Below are 19,458 nucleotides of genomic sequence, written 5' to 3'. Positions count from 1 at the left end.
AGACTGCTGCCACCTTGTGTTAAATTCCCTGGAATTTAAAACCAGTATACAAAGTTGACTGCTTTGCTCTTCTAGGAAAGAAAGTGAACCAGTATAATAAAAAAAAAAGTGTAAAATGTGTATATGATCATCTCTGTCACAGCTCATCCTCATGCCTAGTCTCCTTTCAGTACTTTTGGTGGTTTTATTTTTTAGCTGAAAAAAACAGCAATGATTCCTCCTTAATTCTGAATATACTGTAAGATACCTGTGTAGAATTGAAGAATAAAGTGTCAGGAATATTGAAGGAAGGATATTGAAGGATAACAGCGACAGATACAGAAATAATAGTGACTATAATTATAATTATAATTATGTATAATTATGACAGTAACACTAATAAATAGGGAAAATTAAGTTTTTCCAAAAAGCGACAGAGCCACATTGTTCTGAAGCATCTGGTACAGTCAAAATGATGACATCTGCTAGCCAATTCTTGGTACTGCATTTGTACACCTATAAAATAGAATACCTGATAAAGACACTGAGTCAAAAATGTCAGTGAACTCACTGCAGCCATGTCTGATGTTTTCTAGGGTAAAGGTCACATCACATAAGGTACACACTTCCAAACCAAATTCACCGTCTCTTTCACCATACGTATTAAAAAATGAATATGATATATTATTAGGTAATTGATATATATTTAGGTAATTTTTGTTAAAAAAAAAAAATTAAATACTCACAGGTATGATCACTTTTGTTTGTTGTGATAAATGTAGTGCAACGTAAAAGAAAAAAAATCATCCGTCTTCAGTGGTCACGGTGCGAAATTATATCTCTTTGTTTTGAAATTGTCGACCGGAAGTTTTCCTGCTATAGTGTCTGACTCATGACTTCAACTGTATATACTGTCCCTGCTCCCTGGTGGTCATAGCTGGCTACATAATTACACCTCTGTTTCATGTTAAGATAGCATAGCACAGGAATACTTATGGTAAACCTTTACCTTACACTGTAAAACATAGTTCATTAAGCCATTTCACACCTGAGGTAAAATAGCTTCACAATCTAACGATCGTGAGTCTCTGGCGTTGGTAAGTTCCGGTGAGGAATTTCAAAGTAAAACTGCGCCGTGTAACAGCACTGTCCGTCACTACCCTGCACTGGGTGGCGGTATTCACAGCATGTTCAATTCAGAGAAGAAGAAGAAGAAGAAGAAGAAGAAGAAGAAGAAGAAGAAGAAGAAGAAGAAGACGAAGACGAAGACGAAGCTCCTATGGCTCAGTCTGTCTGTTAGCTTATGAGTTACATTAACGTTACAGTTTGTTTCAGGTGCAGCGTTCAGATTGACAACGATCCGTTATATGAAGCCGTTTAAACAAGTGAGCTACTTTTAAGTTAATTCAAATGTATTTATGTGCTGGTAGACGAACGCTAGGTTGCTACCAGTGCTTGATACAAGTAGGCTAACTGAAGGTGCTAGCAGCCACCTCTCTGTCCCTTATCGTTATGCATTGCAGCTGTTGTTATAACAGCATCATTTAACATTACAGGCTGTCAACAGAGACTAAATACAACCTTTTTGCTACATCTTTATCTGTAAGGCTAATGTTAACTGAGACGTTTTTGTGATTTACTGACCATAACTAGCTAGACGACGCTAGCTGCTACCTTAGCTCGTAAATAAGTGTTTTACGTTAGCTAATTCTGTGTTTTTGTGCGTTCTTCACACAGAGAGATTGAGCTAAACTAGGTGATGACACCTGGTCAACCTGCTGTGACTTTGTCAAGATGAATCGTCCAAAACCCACAACTCTCAGGCGACCCAGTGCTGCAAAACCATCAGGTATGAAGCCAGCCCCAGCGTCATCTTTATGTTTTCATCCTGTCTTTTTCTCAGCTTATGTTGAATGCAAAAGAAAGAGTGATAACAAATCACAAACTGCTGTGATGTCTGCTTTTCCCAGCTCACCCACCTCCAGGAGATTTCATTGCCCTTGGGTCGAAGAGCCAGGGTGGAGAGCCCAAAGCCCCCGCTGTCCTCCTGAAACCAGCATCCACAGGTTTACCAGCCGACCGTAAGAGAGAGACTTCCTCCGCTCTGCCCTCCTCATCGGGTCTGTCCAGCCTCGCCAAGCGTCCCAAACTATCCACCACCCCTCCGGTCAGTGCCCTGGGAAGACTCGCTGATGTAGCAGCCGTGGACAAGAGGGCAATATCGCCCTCCATAAAGGAGCCTTCAGTGGTACCTATTGAAGGTAAACCAATGGGTTTGTGTTTTTATGGAAGATATGTAAAAGTTTACATAGATGGGACGACAAACCTTCACTCACGCAGCTGCAAATAAAGTTAAATATTGTTTTGTTTTTTTTGTTATTGTAGTGTCACCGGCAGTACTGCTGGACGAGATTGAAGCTGCAGAGTCTGAGGGAAATGACGATCGCATTGAGGGACTGCTTTGTGGAGCAGTGAAACAACTCAAGATGAACCGAGCCAAACCTGACATCACTCTGTATCTCAGTCTCATGTTCCTGGCCAAAATCAAACCCAACGTTTTTGCTACTGAAGGAATCATTGAGGTGAGATTTCTGATGCAGTAATGCTGTTATGTGTACATTTATACCTGGGAAAAAATGACAGAGTTTGTTATAATGAAATACTATACAGTCTCCTCAGCCGTTACTTTTTTTTTTTTTAAATTGCACAAAAGTGAGTAGTTTTTAAAACATGATAAAACAGTGATGGAAGTAATCATACAAAGTCAAATAATTAACTGTTTATGTGTTCATCAGTGAGTAGTTCATGTTTATCTATCTATGAATTCTTAAGCAAACCTCAAATGTTGGAATTTGACTTTAATAATGGCTTTTTCACTTAACACTTGCTCTTGTCACCAGGCCTTGTGTAGCCTCCTGCGTCGGGATGCTTCTATCAACTTTAAAGCAAAGGGCAACAGTCTGGTGTCTGTTCTCGCCTGCAATCTGCTGATGGCAGCCTACGAGGAAGATGAGAACTGGCCAGAGATTTTTGTTAAAGTGAGAATCTCCATGTAAATGTAAATGTTCTAAATTCCTTTTTACAAGCTTTTCTTGTAACTCCAATCTATTTCTTTCCTCCAATCTAAAATGTGTTTGCAGGTGTACATTGAGGACTCTCTGGGGGAAAGAATCTGGGTTGACAGTTCTCACTGTAAGAATTTTGTTGACAACATCCAGACGGCTTTTGGCACAAAGATGCCTCCAAAGAGTATGCTGCTGCAGGCTGACACCGGCCGCTCCGGAGGAGATCTCAGTGCAGGTGCGCTACATCGAGAACACACATGCCGGGGCTTTTGGGGGTTAGAATAGCTGATGCAGAAAACAAGTGTTGATGGGTTTCGGTGCTTTTGGGTCTTTTAGGTAGCAGCCCCCATCCCTCAACCCCTGATGAGGATGACAGCCAGACTGAATTGCTGATAGCAGAGGAGAAGCTCAGCCCTGAGGATGAGGGGCAGGTGATGCCGAGGTATGAAATCTACCCATATAGATGTCAGGGATGCTACAGTACCCTGGCGACCAGACATCACTTGAAATTGTCAAGTTTGAGATACAATTCACCTTTAAATTTTTTATTCTACATGACAAGATTTTAATACTTCTTGAATTTATCGCAGCTAAATTATTTATGATTTCTGCAAAGAAAAAAAAAAACAGTGAGGAGTTGCTGGAACATTTTGCCTTTTGTCCCACCCCCTGGGGTACTATAGGTATGAAGAACTGGCAGAGGGCGTGGAGGACTATGTGCTGGACGTCCTCAGGGATCAGCTGAACCGCAGGCAGCCGATGGACAACGTTTCCCGAAATCTGTTGCGTCTGCTCACGGCCACGTGCGGCTTCAAAGAGGCGCGACTCATGGCTGTGCAGAGGCTGGAGATGTGGCTCCAGAACCCAAAGGTAAGAACTGTGACCAACATCTGCAAGTAGCGACAGTAATCATAGCCCATTAAAATCAGTGTAAACTGAACACTCTGGCCTCAACATCAGAATATACTTTATGCCATATTAGTGCCAGTGTATTAGTTGTGAATTGCAAGAGAGAGCATGGCAAAATATTGCAGCTTTGCTGTATGTAACATTTGTCTCACCTCTGTACCGCACTGTGACTATGACCATGATTTGTATTCATTTGAGTATCAACTCCCTCTCTTTGTTTTCGTGGATGCAGCTGACTCGACCGGCCCAGGACCTCCTCATGTCTTTGTGTATGAACTGCAACACCCACGGAGCAGATGACATGGAGGTGATCTCCAACCTGATCAAGATCCGGCTCAAACCCAAAGTCCTCCTCAACCACTACATGCTGTGTGTCAGGTGTGGAGTCTGAGTTTGTCGTAGTTCTTATCTTATTACCACGCTCTGTGAGTCATTCTCACTAACCGCTGCTGTGGATCTGATTCTCCAGGGAGCTGCTAAACGCACACAGAGACAACCTGGGCACTATGGTGAAGCTGGTGATCTTCAATGAGCTGTCCAATGCCAGGAATCCAAACAACATGCAAGTCCTCCATACAGTGCTCCAGCACAGCCCAGAACAGGCCCCAAAGGTGGAACTAGAGGATTGTTTTTATAAACAGAAATCGTGCCATCATTAGTATCTGTTTTCATTTTTAATTCTGTGTCTGAATCCTTTTTGATTGCTTTTCTTCCTCCTGTCTGTTTACACCTGTAGTTCTTGGCGATGGTGTTCCAGGACCTGCTCACCAATAAGGATGATTACCTCCGTGCCTCCCGAGCTTTGCTGAGAGAGATCATCAAACAAACCAAGCATGAGATTAACTTCCAGTCCTTCTGCTTTGGTTTGATGCAGGAGAGAAAGGAGACCAGCTACGTGGACATGGAGTTCAAAGTAAGTAGATGTGAACTTTTAACTGTAATTATCACATGTTTACACTTGACCCTGAGCTGTTTATCCTCTTCTCCCCTGCAGGAGCGTTTTGTTATCCAAGTGACAGATTTACTCACCGTCTCCATGATGTTGGGCATCACTGCTCAGGTCAAAGAAGCCGGCATTGCGTGGGACAAGGGCGAGAAGAAGAGTGAGTGTGTGTACTTGTTCTAATGGCATATTTATGAACCATAAAGCATTAGTGGGTCTTAGTTAAACTGGCGTCTGGTTTGTTTCAGATCTGGAGGTCCTGAGGTCGTTCCAGAATCAGATAGCTGCCATACAGAGAGACGCCGTGTGGTGGCTTCACACCGTGGTTCCCACCATCAGCAAAGTTGGTGCAAAAGACTACATTCACTGGTGGGTATCTAGACCATTTGTAAAGTAATGATGTTTTCATCTGCGTTAAATCTAGTCTCATGTGAAACTTGTCTCTCACGTCTGCAGCCTTCACAAAGTGCTTTTCACAGAGCAACCTGAGACGTATTACAAGTGGGACAACTGGCCTCCTGAGAGTGACAGAAAGTGAGTCTCCCTCCATGTTTAAAAATGCAACATCTTTTTTTTTTCCTTTTTTGTAGGGAGTTGCTTTTCAGTGAGCTGATATTCTTTTATCTTTCCTCAGTTTCTTTCTCCGTCTGTGCTCCGAGGTGCCTCTGCTGGAGGACACACTGATGCGCATTCTGGTGATCGGCTTGTCACGTGACTTGCCCCTGGGCCCCGCTGATGCCATGGAGCTGGCAGATCACCTGGTTAAGAGGGCTGCGGGAGTTCAGTCCGATGGTGTGTGAAGATCCACTTAGTCTGGAACTGCTTACGATCACAGTTAAAGCTGTGTGTATTACTCTCCGGAGGAATGTTTGGACATTTGGTAAACACATGTGCTTCAGTTTAATGAGCAGCCAGTTTGAAGTATTCAAAGGAGCATCTCCCCACTCACATCTTATCCTCTCAAGTCAGCAGACTCATTTTAGGGAAAGCATCGATATAAGTTTTGAATTGTATTTGTTTGAATACTTCCTACCATCATTCTTGTTGAGTTTGAAGCCTGCAGAGCTGACTGACTGTTTCCTGTTGAACAGATCTGGAGGTCCTGCGAGTGGAGAGGATCCAACTCATTGATGCAGTGCTGAATCTGTGTACATACCACCACCCGGAGAACATTCAGCTGCCAGCGGGGTAAATCACAGTGTCTTTTCAAAAAAGCTTACAGGTCATACAGTTTACAGTCTAAACTAACAAATGACTCTTAATGTTTAAGGTACCAGCCGCCAAATTTGGCCATATCCACGCTCTATTGGAAGGCGTGGCTGCTGTTGCTTGTGGTGGCTGCCTTTAATCCTCAGAGGATAGGTATGATCAAATTTATGTTTCATACATGAGATTAGTTATGAAATGTATTTATGCTGTTCATTAATTTCTTGATTAATACATTTTTTCCTTTAGGTCTGGCTGCCTGGGATGGATATCCTACGCTGAAAATGCTCATGGAGATGGTTATGACAAAGTCAGTAAAGGTTATCACTTAGACTTGAATCATTTCTAGCTGACTGATGATGCTGAACTAACTCACGTCTCTGTCCACAGTAACTACACCTACCCTCCTTGCACCGTTGCGGACGAGGACACAAAGACAGAGATGATCAACAGGGAGCTGCAGATCTCCCAAAGAGAGAAGCAAGAGATTCTGGCCTTTGAGAGCCACCTGGCTGCAGCCTCCACCAAACAGACCATCACAGAGAGCAACAGTTTGCTGTTGTCTCAGCTCACCAGTCTGGACCCACAGTAAGATGCCAGAAATCCATCCCAGCAAAATGAAATGACTTGTTTGGCTTTAATAATTTCTTTGTATGTCTCATGATGATATACAGCTTTAAACAGTCCACATTATTCCCATTGGTGTTAGATATTCCACTTTCAAATCATGGCAAATCAAAAAAATATTGCACCTTAAGTCCAGCACAGTCTGGCAAGACAAAATACAGTATAGGATAATAAGCAACTTGTTGTTTATACTTCATGTCCTTATAACTAGTTGAATGATTTGTAATCTCTCAGTTATACAGTAAGCTAAAAAAGAGGGACCTGGGAGCTTCAGACTTAAGCTACTACACGTTCAGAAGAATCAAATCCCCCAGTTTGTTTGCTCAGAGGCGATGACAGCTGACTGAGCCCTTCTTTTTATGCAGCACAGTTTACTTTACTGTAAATGTCAGTCAGTCAGCTGAATCTCCAGATGAATTAGTTGTTACAGTTGCGTCACAGGAAGGAAGACTAATGGTTTTTGTTTGTGTTCAGGGGTCCTCCCCGTCGACCTCCACCACAGGTCCAGGAGCAAGTAAAAAGCCTCAACCAGTCTCTGCGTCTGGGACACCTCCTCTGCCGCAGCCGCAACCCAGACTTCCTCCTCAATATCATTCAGAGACAGGTAACGCCAACCCACATCTAAGCTTAACGGAGAACGATGGAGAAATCATGGCCATATGCTTCTTGTCTCATATATATATACACCACACTAAATGACAGAGAGATTGGTTAGCAGTTGAAGCTTTGGCCAAGGGCAGATGAAGTGAGCATAAAATTGTGTAGCCTGACTTGTAGCGTTGGTCCTGTAAGCATAGTGCACTTTCAATCCTTCACAGGCTTCCTCTCAGTCCATGCCGTGGTTGGCTGATTTGGTTCAGTCCAGTGAAGGGTCCCTGGATGTGCTTCCAGTGCAGTGCCTGTGCGAATTCCTTCTGCATGACGCAGCAGATGACAATCTGCCAATAGAGGATGATGAAGAAGGAGAGAGCAAAGAGCAGAGGGCCAAGAAGAGACAAGTATGTTGACTATATTATAATAATGTTGGCAGTCAACACTTAACTGAAGTTGTCCTGTTTTTATATTTATGTATGTTTTTCTTTTTCTGAATGACTGATCTTTTATCTGTCTTTGGTCTGAAATTAATATGCAACTTTATACTTGCACTTACCATCCTGAATTATTCTCTCTCTTCCTCTTAGAGGCAACAAAAACAAAGGCAGCTACTTGGACGACTCCAGGATCTCTTGTTAGGTCCTAAAGCTGATGAACAGACAACATGTGAAGTGCTGGATTATTTCCTGCGTCGTCTCAGCTCCTCTCAGGTGGCATCAAGAGTCCTAGCTATGAAGGTAACGTACTGGAAGTAGGAAATATCATATGATCTCTAGTAGCGCTGTGTTAAAATGATCCCACTCACATTATGTATTTGTGTGCAGGGTTTGTCGCTGGTGCTGACCGAAGGAGGCTTGAAGGACGGAGACGAGCGGGATCAACCCATGGAGGAAGACTCTGCGGATGCTGAGCTCTTGCCAGGGTACCAGTGGCTGCTACAAGACCTGCCCAAGCTCCCCTTGTTTGACAGCGTCAGGGGCATGACATCAACTGCTCTGCAACAGGTCTGCCTGACTCAACAGTGAATTGTCCAGAACTGTAAAATAAAGGTAAACTGTAAACGTAGGTCAATGAGTAGGAGTTTTGAAGCGTGTGTCTTGTCTGTCTTGCTCCCTTAAAGGCCATTCACATGGAGACAGATCCACAGACCATCAGTGCCTATCTCATCTACCTATCCCAGCATGCACCAGTGGAGGAGCAGGCTTCTCACAATGACCTGGCTCTGGTAATCACGGCGAGTTGCTTAAATTTTTGTCTTGACATGCTTTTTCCTTCATCCAGTTTTGCGTTCATAGCGCAGCGCTGACACGGACCTGGTGTTGCTCTCTGCAGGACGTCGCCCGGCTGATCGTCGAACGCTCCACCATCATGAACAGCCTGTTCTCCAGACACTGCTCCAGGCCTGAGTCTGACGCCGTGCTCTCCGCCTTCCTCACCATCTTCTCGACCTACATCAAGAGGATGAGGAAGACCAAAGAAGGCGAGGATCTTTACAGCTGGGTGAGCACTGCTAACTGAACTGTTAGCGGCAAAGAATTTACCTGACAGATTTTCTATGATCATAGAAAAAAAAATGTGGTAGGAACCAGCAAACAGGTTGGGGAAATATGTTTTGGGCGTGCAACAGCAATTTTATCTACAACTGCAGATTACATTTACATTTACTCATTTGTCAGATGCTTTTACCCAAAGCAACTTACAAGTGAGGGACATCAGTAACGCTTCAGTGCAGTAAGAAACCTTGGCATAAGTATTAAGAACTCCATCTATTTAATAAGTGCAAGGAGACCGGATAAGGAAGTGCAGCAAAAGTGCATAGTAAGCGCTAGTTGGACAGGTTAGGGTTTTAGGAGAGGAGGTGCTCTTAGAAGAGATGAGTTTTCAAGAGATCCTTGAAGATAGAGAAGGATGCTCCTGCTCTGATAGAATTCTGTAGCTTGTTCCGCCATCGGGGAACTGCAGATGAGAACAGTCTGGACTGTGATTGCAGATTAATCCCTGTTTGATGTCTGTAGGCATTAACTGGGTAGCTATGAAGAAGGTGGATTCACTTGATAACTTGTGCTTGACAAACATGTTTTTTTTATTTTTTTCAGTCAGAGTCTCAGGACCAGGTTTTTCTGCGTTGGACTACAGGAGAGACTGCTACGATGCACATCCTTGTAGTCCATGCCATGGTTATCCTGCTGACCCTGGGACCACCCAAAGGTGCTCCTGTTCATGTTACAGTTCAGTGTTTGCAATGTTAAAGAACATGTTTACTATTGTGTATTTTTTTTAAAAACAATATGTACAGGAGAGAGCGATTTCTACCCTCTTTTGGACATTTGGTTCCCTGACAAGAAACCCCTACCCACTGCCTTCCTGGTTGACACCTCAGAGGAGGCCCTTCTGCTGCCTGATTGGTTGAAACTGAGGATGATCCGATCAGAGGTTTCGCGATTGGTTGACGCAGGTAGAAAGTCGCATAGTTCACAAACATGACTATAGCTTACCAAGTAAATAATTTGTTTTTACTATTTAATGAATTAATCCATGTGTTTCCCTCAGCTTTGCAAGACCTGGAGCCTCAGCAGCTGCTGTTGTTTGTTCAGTCCTTCGGCATCCCTGTGTCCAGCATGAGTAAACTGCTGCAGTATCTGGATCAGGCCGTTTCCCATGATCCACAGACACTCGAGCAGAACATCATGGACAAGCGTAAGAGTCTGCTGCAGATTTTCTGCTCTAGGAACGTTTTAAGATTTTGAGATTTGTAGGTAAATCGTTTTTTGATTTATCTTATTTTGTATTTCCTCTGCAATAGACTACATGGCCCACCTGGTGGAGGTGCAGCATGAGCGAGGTGCCACTGGGGGGCACACTTTCCATGCATTACTGAGCTCCTCTCTTCCTCCACGCAGAGGTCAGTGACTTTATCTTCCAGTTGTTGTTTGTGTGTGCGATGGCAACTTGTATTATACAATATTTCACCTTTTAAATTATTGGCTCTATTAAACATTACCTTACATCACTCTTTGATATCATTAAACTAGATTGATCTTTATTCTTTTATACTTATACATAATATTACATGTAATAGAGAATGAATGTAAATTATATAAACTATGACCTAATGTCTTGATAACATCCCTCCTGACAGACTCTACCGAAACAAGTAAGGCCAAAGTTACCGTGGAAACGCCCCACAGCTCTGTGAAGATGAGAGCAGCCAGTCAGCTCCCTGCAGTCGGACCTGATGATGATCTCACTGGCATGTTGCTTCAGGTAGGAATTAACTAGTTATCTCATATCTCATGTCTTTTTGGTATGATTTCTTTTTCTTTTTTTAATGTATTTGATAACATTTACTTAAACACAATCTCCAAACAAAAGTTCAATTTATTCCAAACTATTACTGTGACAGTGTCAGACTGACCTATTTCTGTTTTCTTTACTTCAACAGATATTCCCCTTAAACGTGGACCCTCGCTGGCATGGCCCACCTCCCAGCCAGCTCTCCCTGGCCCTGCAGCAAGCCCTGGCTAAAGAGCTGATGCGGGCCAAACAGGGCCAAGTTCAGCAGGGTGGGTTGGTATTTCGCCTCCTGCAGGCCATCGCTGCCCTGCTCACCTCTGCCCACGCAGGACCTATTGTCTTGTCAATGCACCGCAGCCACGCCCTCTCCTGTCCTCTCATGCGCCAACTTCACCTCTACCAGGTAAGAGCTGACGATCAGTGTGTAGTTCCACTTGTTGATTAATCAGACACTAAATCATAATATCTGCTTAATGTTGTTTTTCTCTCTCCAGCGTCTCGTGTCCCAGGACATTGCTTTCTCCTCACTATTCCTTAAGGTAATTGTTGAGATGTTAATCTGGTTGGACAACCCAACGGTGGAGGCAGGACCACTGAAGACTCTGCTCAGATCCTTCGCTGGTCAGAACTCTCACAAACACATGCACAATGACGGTGAGCACCTCAACTGTTTTTGTCCTTCCAGATGCTGCTTAATCCATTTTACATAAACAATGAGTGACGCGTGTCTTTGCCCTGCAGTGCGGACGGGTTTCCTCCACCTCGCTGAGGCTCTGGCCTATCGCAGAGATACAGAGGTGCCACTGAGAGCCATCATTGCAATGCTGAAAGCTGGAGACAGATGTAATGCAGAAGCAGAGCTCATTGGCAAAGGTATTAATGGAGTCATTGTGTGGATGTGAATGCATGAATTTGTTTGAACTGACTGATCTGACACATCTAGTGTTTTAAGGTTAGTCAGTAGAATAACTGAATAACAGAAAGTCTTTTTATCAAAATATTTAATTGATAAAAATACCACACATTTACACAGTTGACCAGCAGTCACTGTTTTACACTTTTCCAGTGTTATATTTGAAGTGTTGACATATTTGTGGGTTTAAGTACCAAAAATCATGTCAGTGTAGTTTTAAATCTCTTCTCAGGCTTCTCTCTGGAGCTCTAGGAACAACAGGTCAATTGGCTCCCTATTTTCTGAGTGATTGAATAAAATATAGCAGATTTCAGGTAAACACAAATCCTGCAAAGAAGGATGGTGGGTCCAGGTGGGCTGAACGTGGCTGAGAGTGGTGACTGCTTTGTTGTGACATCACAAAGTTGCAGAAGTTCTGAGTGCTTGTTTTAAAGCTCAGTTTCTGATTACAGGCTCTGTGTATTTCTCTGTGGACTGAGGCTTAGATACTTTCACAGTATTAAAATAGTTCTTAGCATAGCTTTATAATAAGAAAGACATGGAAATTTCATGTACAATATTACATTACTGATAGATCATGAGCTGAATCAAAAGCCTTGTATTGTATGACTTGTATAATGCAGTGTATTGTTGCCCCATAGTTTGCTGCCACTGAAGCACGACAGCTGCCGTCACATTAAACATTTGGTTTTGTCACATGGATGCAGTAAAGAACTCCGAGATCTATTACTAAGCATGCAGGTTTATTATTATTTCTCAGTGTTACAGGGGCTGATGGAGGTGAAGTCGCCATATTTGGAGGAGCTGCTGTCTCTGTTGATGACTGTGGGTACACAGAACGGGACAGCTGGCCCTGTTGCCATGGTGATTTCCCTGCTGCTTCAGGAAGGCGAGGAGCGGGCTGTGAAAAAGGAAGTGGATTCTAACAAGTGAGCACCGCAATTCTATTTCCCTCTCAAGTCATGCAAGAAACATTTATATTTGACAGGACTAAATGACAAACACAGCTGCCTGTGACAAAAATAGCAAAACTGCGCCTGCTGTCTGTCGCCCCGCACTCGTAAATTCCTGTTGGATTTGGTTCGGGAAAGTTTAATTGGTTTTGTGGTTTTACGCTGGCTGTACAGATTCACATGGTGTGAAAATCTCAGAACGCTTTAGAGAATCTTTTCCACGTTCACTTCACAGCAACATACTGAAAAGTTGCTCATTGCCACAAACAGTGTGTGGTTCAAGAAGTGCACGTCGATGGAGCGATTGCAGTTAGTCTATTTGTGTTGATCACTGTCTGAAACATTCTGCAGCAGGCTGTTCTGAGCAACATTAAAAGCAACAAACTCAGGTTTAAAGTGGTAAAATTTAAGATTTCTCTGAATATGTGCATAAGATCTGTAGTTCCTTTTCTTTTGGATGTATTGAACATCACTTTTCTCTGAGGTCTTGATTAAGGCTGCTGAGTAGAGTAGATGGTTCAGTCTCATCTCCGTAGCAGTAACCTCTCAGTGTGACCTATGCCAGCAGCTCTGAGGTGACAAAGTCAGGACTGAGCTCTGGGCTGCTCGTTGATTGGCTGGAGCATCTCGACCCTGAGGTCACGTCAGTGTGTGCAGACCTTCAACAGAAACTGCTGTTTGCCCTCAACAAGGTGAGATAAGCACTGCCAGCAGATATTATACTTACTCTCGTCTTGTCACGATGAAGTAAGTGTTCGGCTGGTGTTGCTGATGCATCCTTTCTTCCTGTGTCTCTGTTTTAGGCACGAGGCACCCCTGCCTACAGACCCTATCTTTTGGCCTTGCTTACACATCAGTCAAACTGGTCCACCCTCCTGCAGTGTATCAGTGCTCTCCTCAGCAAGCGCAGAGACTACAAGTACAACCTTTTTTTTTTTTCTCAGCCATTGTTTAGTGTAATTTTAGTAGATGAACATGGAATGAGATTGTTTTGAGTGTAACTTTTCTTACATTGAGAACCTATGCATAACCTTCAATACCTTTTTCAGACTGGACCCATCATCAGCCCTGGATTTCCTGTGGGCGTGCAGCCACATCCCGCGTATCTGGCAAGGACGTGACCAGAAGATCCCTCAAGTAAGATCAAAAACCCACAAACGCAGTCACTAGATGAGACGTTTGTCCTGCGTTTTTGATGAGGCAGAAGTAGACGGAAGTTCACTCTGCTGATGACTCGTGCATTTGCCCTTTTTGTTTACGCAGAAGAAAACTGAGAAGTCTGTGCTGCGACTCAGTTCGGAGGAGCTCATCAGCCTGGTGGACCTGATCCTATCAGAGTCGGAGCTCAACAGTCATGATGACAAAAGCAGCGTGGACCAGGCCTCCTGCTCCCTCATCCAGTCCAGGCTGCCCCTCCTTCACTCCTACTGCAGTGGAGATCTGGAAAACATCAAGAAAGTCTCAGAGTACCTCATCAACTGCACAAAGAAATGGGAGGACAGGTACTTTTCATATTAGTCATCTTGTATGTTTATTGTTTCAACGCTCACCTTCTATTCTCAAATCTTTCCTCTCTCTCACCCCTCCATATCTGAAGACACATATGTTCATTCTATTTTTATTGCGTAAGGTTCACCAAAGTGCTCGGCCCATCCCTTTTGACTCATTGTATTGTTCTTTCTAATTAGCCCAAACAGTTAAAGTCATTTTTTTCCCCTGTTATGGTGCACTGATAAACTTGGGGTAAATCGCACTAGATTTTCCTTCTCAGTGCAGATGAACTTTTCAGACTTCCTCTGTCAGCCACAATGCTGTGGACCAGGGGAAACTCGATAATTAGGTCTATTGGTGTGAAATTAAAACCAGCAGAAGTCGTCTGTACTGTGATCTCTTTAAAAGCTCAGTGTATTATAATGAAGCCAAGAGGATTAAGGCTGAAGCTCTAAACTTGCCTGTGTTGTGAATTCCTGCTCTGACTTAGCTGTCAGAGATCAGGGTGCAACTCTTTGTGGAGGCAAACCCTCCTTTCATGAATATGTCTCTGGTTATTAAACCACTTTAATGAGGAAACTTTGGCCAAGGTCAAGCAAAATTAGCTTCCGAATTACAGTATTTTAAGTACAGCTAAGCTGTCTGGTAAAATGGTTGCTTGTGAAAATATGGCAGGATAAAAAACATGTTGAAAGTAAAGGGTTTTGGCCTTGTGTTGAATAAACACTTGATTGTATGTTAAGCATTCTTCTTGCGAAAGCTCGCTGTCAGATAAGCTGGTGTTTATTCCAATTACACACTAACTATTGAGAACGGAGGAGCGGACTCTTAACTCTTGGTCAAGGTCGCTGTGATTTGCTTAATGCATAGCAGTAATAAACTTTTCAGTTAGTAGAGAGCGCATCGTTTGAGCCTGACAAGAGCCTTAGCCAGTAAGAGGATTTTATGAAACTGCAGTGACTTGAAGGCAAATACCTCAGAATTACATTATGCTATTCATGTGCCTAGTTATTTGTATTAATGCACATTAATTATTGTCGTAGTCGGAAACAATAGAGAAGTGCTTCATCATGCGCTCTAATCTGTGATCTCACATCAGCTCAGTGATAATCTTTTGAAAGAGACGGAGAAAGTGAATTTCATAAAGCCTGAGTGGGAGCATTGTCTGCTTTATAATGTTAGTGCCACTGAAGAGTAAAGCTCACTTGAGTTGAAAAGCTGTAACAAACTTTTTACGGCTGCGCAAAACTGCTCAACCAGTCACTGTCAATTAAGTAGCTTCAAGCTACACAACTCAGTAACATCAGGGATTACAGGCTTTATTATTTAGTTACTAAACTTCTGGCTTTATGATGGACAGCTGATCTGTCCTAGGCCAATAATAACATGTATTTTCCCTTAAGTGAATGGCATATTCCTGTAGTTAGTCGCTCGTCCCTAAGCCCTAGCACACAGCACACTTATCTTTTTGTTTGTTTTGTCTTTCAGTGCGATGAGTAAGCGGTGCCAGAACTTGCTGCTGCAGATCTATCTGCATTTTCCCGAGGTCATCCAGCACGTTACCCTGCCCGACGGCACCTTCAGCAGTGGAGGGGCTGCAGACGGCAGCAGCTGCAAGGTGAGGATTTCTCACAGATTGCAAAACTAAGCGATTTTTTGTTTTAATTTTTATTCCATGCATCAATGTTGGAATGATTTCTGTTTGTTTATCCCTTTTGTGAATATAACCAAGATGTCACATAGACCAGAGGCTCTCCATATGGAGGCATCTGCTCTGATTTAGTCACAACTTTGTAGATAAATTTAAGAGGAAACAATTTTTGTTGCGTTACATAATTAATGCCAACAGCACAAGCAGCAGTATATACACTGAAGTAGCCCACAGAAGGTCAAAAGTTATCACCTACAGCTTTCACTGAATTTCATCAGTGTGTTAAGCAATTTCTCATAGTGCTGAAAATCTGACTTTATAATTTCTTTCTTGTATTCATCAGGAACTGTTCATCATGACACCACACAGATAAAAGTATTTATTTTCATTTTTCAGCTTGATGTCCTGGTCCATCGCCTGGTCACTCTGCTCGCTGATGTAGGAGACTCAAAATCTGCAGAGAACCGTGTGTCCGATGCTAACCTTGCCTGCAGGAAGCTGGCTGTGTCGCACCCCGTTCTTTTGCTCAGGTGAAATTCGGAAAAGAAAAAAAGAAAAAAAAAGAAATACTCCATGTAGTAATTTTGCTGCTATCCAGTCTACAAACTTGTGGTTTATCTGCTGCCATAGAAGAAGGTTCAACCTGCTGACTGTTGTTGCTCTTCTCCCCAGACACCTGCCCATGATTGCAGGTCTTCTTCACGGTCGCATTCATCTGAACATGCACGAGTTTCGGCAGCAAAACCACATGACCTTCTTCAGCAACGTGCTCGCCATCCTGGAGCTGCTGCAGCCGCTTGTTTTCCACAGCGACCACCAGAGGGCGCTTCAAGACTGCCTTCTCTCCTTCATGAAGGTCCTTCAGGTAGGCGGCTCACACACTTTCAAATCTCCACATGAGGGTTCAGGGTAAAGATCAGATTCACAGTGTTCTTGTACATCTTTTTTCCCTTTAGAACTTCCAGAGGACCCGTTCTCCGTTGTTCTTCATCAACAAATTCCTGCAGTTCACCCAGAAGTACATAACGCACGACGCAGCGACAGCTGTCCCCTATCTACAGAAGCACTCTGACATCTTACAGTCAGTATATCACGGCGACAATATCGTTTGAACGATACATTTGTGACGAATATTAAACAATCCATGAGTTATTCTTTACAGTATTTAAAGTAGCATTGGTTTTGTTAGAAATTTGGTTTTGCTGTTTTTCCTTTTCAGGGGTCTGTGTGCAGAAAACCCAGACCTGGTCCAGCTGAAATCTCTGCTGGCTGGACTCACTTTGCCAGTGAAACGCTCCTCTGCAGAGGTCACCACAGAAGAGAGGGATGGTAAGCATAGTTTTCATATCAGCTTTTTACAGAGCCCTCATACACCTGCAACATGAGAACATTTAAAATATAAGTAATCACCTTGCAGCAACATGCGTATCTGTTTGCAGAGGCAAACATTTTGCTAAATAATATGTTTTTTCTCTTTGCTAGACGACTTGTCCACTGGTTCCCTGCCCCTCGTCAACATATCTGCCTCAGTTTCACTGAGTGCAGCTGACATGACGATGTACCTGAAAAAGATGTCAAGAGGAGAAGCCGTGGAGGGTAACTAACATACCGCTGCAGAAATGTGACATATATAAATCCTGCATCACAGTGAGTAAGTTTTTTTTTTTCCCCCCATCTGCTGTAGATGTGTTGGAAGTGTTGACAGAGGTGGATGAGAAGTCGAGGAGGAGCCCAGAGATCATCCAATACTTCATTGTGAGTCATAAACAACAGACACATGAAATAAAAAGAGGTCAAGTGTAGTTGCTGTCAGTGTGTAACACGTCCATCACCACCGACCTGTGTTGCTGTTTGTAGAACGATCTGCAGAGACTCATGGTTTCCTCTGAGGAGCTGTGTCGGAACATGGCCTTCAGTCTGGCCCTGCGCTGCATGCAGAATAATCCCTGGTAAGTTTACAGCACACGGGGACAAACAGAACCAACAGAAACATGCTGGAACTGAGAGGAGGGGGAAAGCCAGAGGTTTAAATAATCTGATACCTATACGTCTATCAATCCACCACCTGTCGACATGCTTTTGTATCTTACCATGTTTCTTGTGCTGCAGCTTGGCAACAGACTTCCTGCCGACTTTCATGTACTGTATGGGCAGCGGCAACTTCGACGTGGTACAGACTGCTCTCAGGAATCTTCCAGAATACGTGCTTCTCTGTCAGGGTAAGAAGAAGCTCTTTAGCCACATCCTTGTTGACAGTGATCTGGTAAGAAGCAGTCACTGCCGTGCCTGTCGTGGATTATATGTCATATGACCATGCAATATTTTTTGCTTTGATTTAATGAAGCATGCGACTGAAGTCACACAACTGTAGCTGCATGATGTAAAGTGCTTTTTTTTTTTTTTTTTTTTTTTTCTGTCTCTCCAGAACACGCAGACATCTTGCTCCACAAGGCGTTTCTAGTGGGTATCTACGGACAAATTGACACCAGTTCAATGATCTCAGAGTCTATGAAGGTCCTTCACATGGAAGCAACAACATAACAAACAAAGCATACAACTCCACATCTTATTGGAAGTAGTGTCATTCACTCTCTGCATTCCAGATCTAGATCTTTTTTTTTTTTCTTTTTTTTTTATTGCCTATAGTTAAAGCGTTGATCTAATTTGATGATGGCAGATTAACGAACTCTGTAGCTCTTCAGTGGTTCAGATTAAAGGATCCTCCAGTGAGCTCGTGGCTACCAGTGTAATAATTTAGTGACTTAAAAGAATGTATTAAAACTCCCTCTAAATGAGTTGAAACTGTAATAATTAAAACTGTGAAATTGGTTATTGTATTAAAGTCACAATTAGTGTATGTATTACTCTGCGAAGGATGTAAATTATTTTTAACTGATAATGTAACAATACATTAACCAATAATGAGAAAAGATAACAAAAACCGGGGCATTATTAGGTGATGCTATATAATGTGTAAAAGACAACACATTATATACAAAATTTGAGAAATAATAGAAGCAGTATGATAATTGAAAATTGTGACTTAATAAATAGCATTATTAGTATTAAAAAACTGTTCAATTAAATTGAAATTATTATAAAATTGTTTTGATTGCATTTAGAGGGAGATTTTTTTTGCATTTCTGCAGTTACTAAATGACCAGCAGTTACATTGTTTGGCTCTATAAATGTCATGTGTATTTAGAAGATGGCACTCTGGCTTCATATTTTTAATAGTTTGAATATAAAATCTCAATGTGATTGTAAAAAAAACAGTTCAAAAGCACACACTATGCTTTGTTTGTATAAATGTTTGTAATAAACATTTAAAAAAACAACAACAAATTGTTTAGAACATGGTCCACCATCTTATCTTTTCCTAGGAACAACTTGCAAATAATTAAAAATAAGAAGCCAAAACTGTTGAAATTAATGCTTTAAAGTCATGATGCTTTACTGGTACTAGAACACATTCTGTGAGTCACCTAGATGTGTGAACTGAATAAAATAATTTTTGAAAATTACCTTTTTTTTATGTTTCATTCAGCTTTAACTGGCAGAAAGTGAAATGTGTAACATATTTCAGCAGTTAACTGCTGTAGTTGAGGGATTAAATGGAGACATTTTACCGCTGTTTAATTGGAAAGCAGTTCAATGTTGAAACAGTAAAAACACAAATTTCACGAGAACCAATTATTACCTTTCAAAAAGAAACATTTTAGCACCTCAAAAAAAAAAAAGATTTAGGGGGAAAAATAAATGGTGGAAGGTTTGCGCTCTTTCATTTCGTTCCAATAATTCTTGGATCCTGATAAAACTGGAAACAGCTGTCA

General features: G+C 42.4%; 1 protein-coding gene across 7 annotated transcripts; it reads left to right on the top strand.

The window, feature by feature from the left end:
- The first annotated feature begins 1,206 nt into the window (after positions 1 to 1,206).
- Positions 1,207 to 19,149, top strand: ints1 (integrator complex subunit 1). 7 transcript variants are annotated; one of them, XM_071470831.1, is made up of 48 exons: positions 1,207 to 1,364; positions 1,719 to 1,828; positions 1,950 to 2,240; positions 2,365 to 2,561; positions 2,880 to 3,017; positions 3,120 to 3,279; positions 3,381 to 3,486; positions 3,728 to 3,914; positions 4,186 to 4,331; positions 4,423 to 4,564; positions 4,690 to 4,866; positions 4,948 to 5,062; positions 5,145 to 5,265; positions 5,353 to 5,430; positions 5,531 to 5,688; positions 5,988 to 6,084; positions 6,167 to 6,258; positions 6,352 to 6,412; positions 6,493 to 6,690; positions 7,204 to 7,333; positions 7,548 to 7,727; positions 7,911 to 8,060; positions 8,148 to 8,327; positions 8,444 to 8,557; positions 8,656 to 8,823; positions 9,420 to 9,531; positions 9,620 to 9,778; positions 9,874 to 10,020; positions 10,127 to 10,225; positions 10,463 to 10,587; positions 10,766 to 11,020; positions 11,112 to 11,271; positions 11,359 to 11,490; positions 12,291 to 12,459; positions 13,049 to 13,175; positions 13,287 to 13,402; positions 13,533 to 13,620; positions 13,747 to 13,985; positions 15,463 to 15,592; positions 16,022 to 16,155; positions 16,298 to 16,490; positions 16,582 to 16,706; positions 16,845 to 16,954; positions 17,108 to 17,221; positions 17,310 to 17,380; positions 17,483 to 17,574; positions 17,735 to 17,844; positions 18,051 to 19,149. In XM_071470831.1, exons 2-48 carry the CDS (start codon positions 1,774 to 1,776, stop codon positions 18,164 to 18,166), a joined length of 6,564 nt encoding a protein of 2,187 aa, XP_071326932.1. In that variant the 5' UTR covers positions 1,207 to 1,364; positions 1,719 to 1,773; the 3' UTR covers positions 18,167 to 19,149. The 7 variants fall into 7 exon arrangements, with proteins under 7 accessions (XP_071326932.1, XP_071326988.1, XP_071326979.1 ...); XM_071470887.1 differs by having other exon boundaries at positions 1,717 to 1,828; positions 4,948 to 5,056; positions 8,444 to 8,548; positions 13,052 to 13,175; XM_071470878.1 differs by having other exon boundaries at positions 1,717 to 1,828; positions 4,948 to 5,056; positions 8,444 to 8,548.
- Positions 19,150 to 19,458: the final 309 nt, after the last annotated feature.

Source organism: Trachinotus anak, unplaced genomic scaffold (assembly GCF_046630095.1).
Source record: "Trachinotus anak isolate AG129_WGS33_773 ecotype Australia unplaced genomic scaffold, CSIRO_AGI_Tana_v1 ptg000003l, whole genome shotgun sequence".
In the NCBI taxonomy this organism is placed as follows: Eukaryota; Metazoa; Chordata; class Actinopteri; order Carangiformes; family Carangidae; genus Trachinotus; species Trachinotus anak.
Note: the sequence above shows the minus strand (reverse complement) of the source record. Positions and strands in the feature narration are given on the sequence as shown.

What these genes read in the sequence shown, in the direction of transcription:
- ints1 (XM_071470831.1), top strand. Translation starts at nt 1,774, where the DNA reads ATGAATCGTCCAAAACCCACAACTCTCAGGCGACCCAGTGCTGCAAAA. An exon ending in GCGAGGATCTTTACAGCTGG is followed by an intron (nt 8,824 to 9,419) that starts GTGAGCACTGCT and finishes TATTTTTTTCAG; the next exon opens with TCAGAGTCTCAGGACCAGGT. An exon ending in TTCGCGATTGGTTGACGCAG is followed by an intron (nt 9,779 to 9,873) that starts GTAGAAAGTCGC and finishes TGTTTCCCTCAG; the next exon opens with CTTTGCAAGACCTGGAGCCT.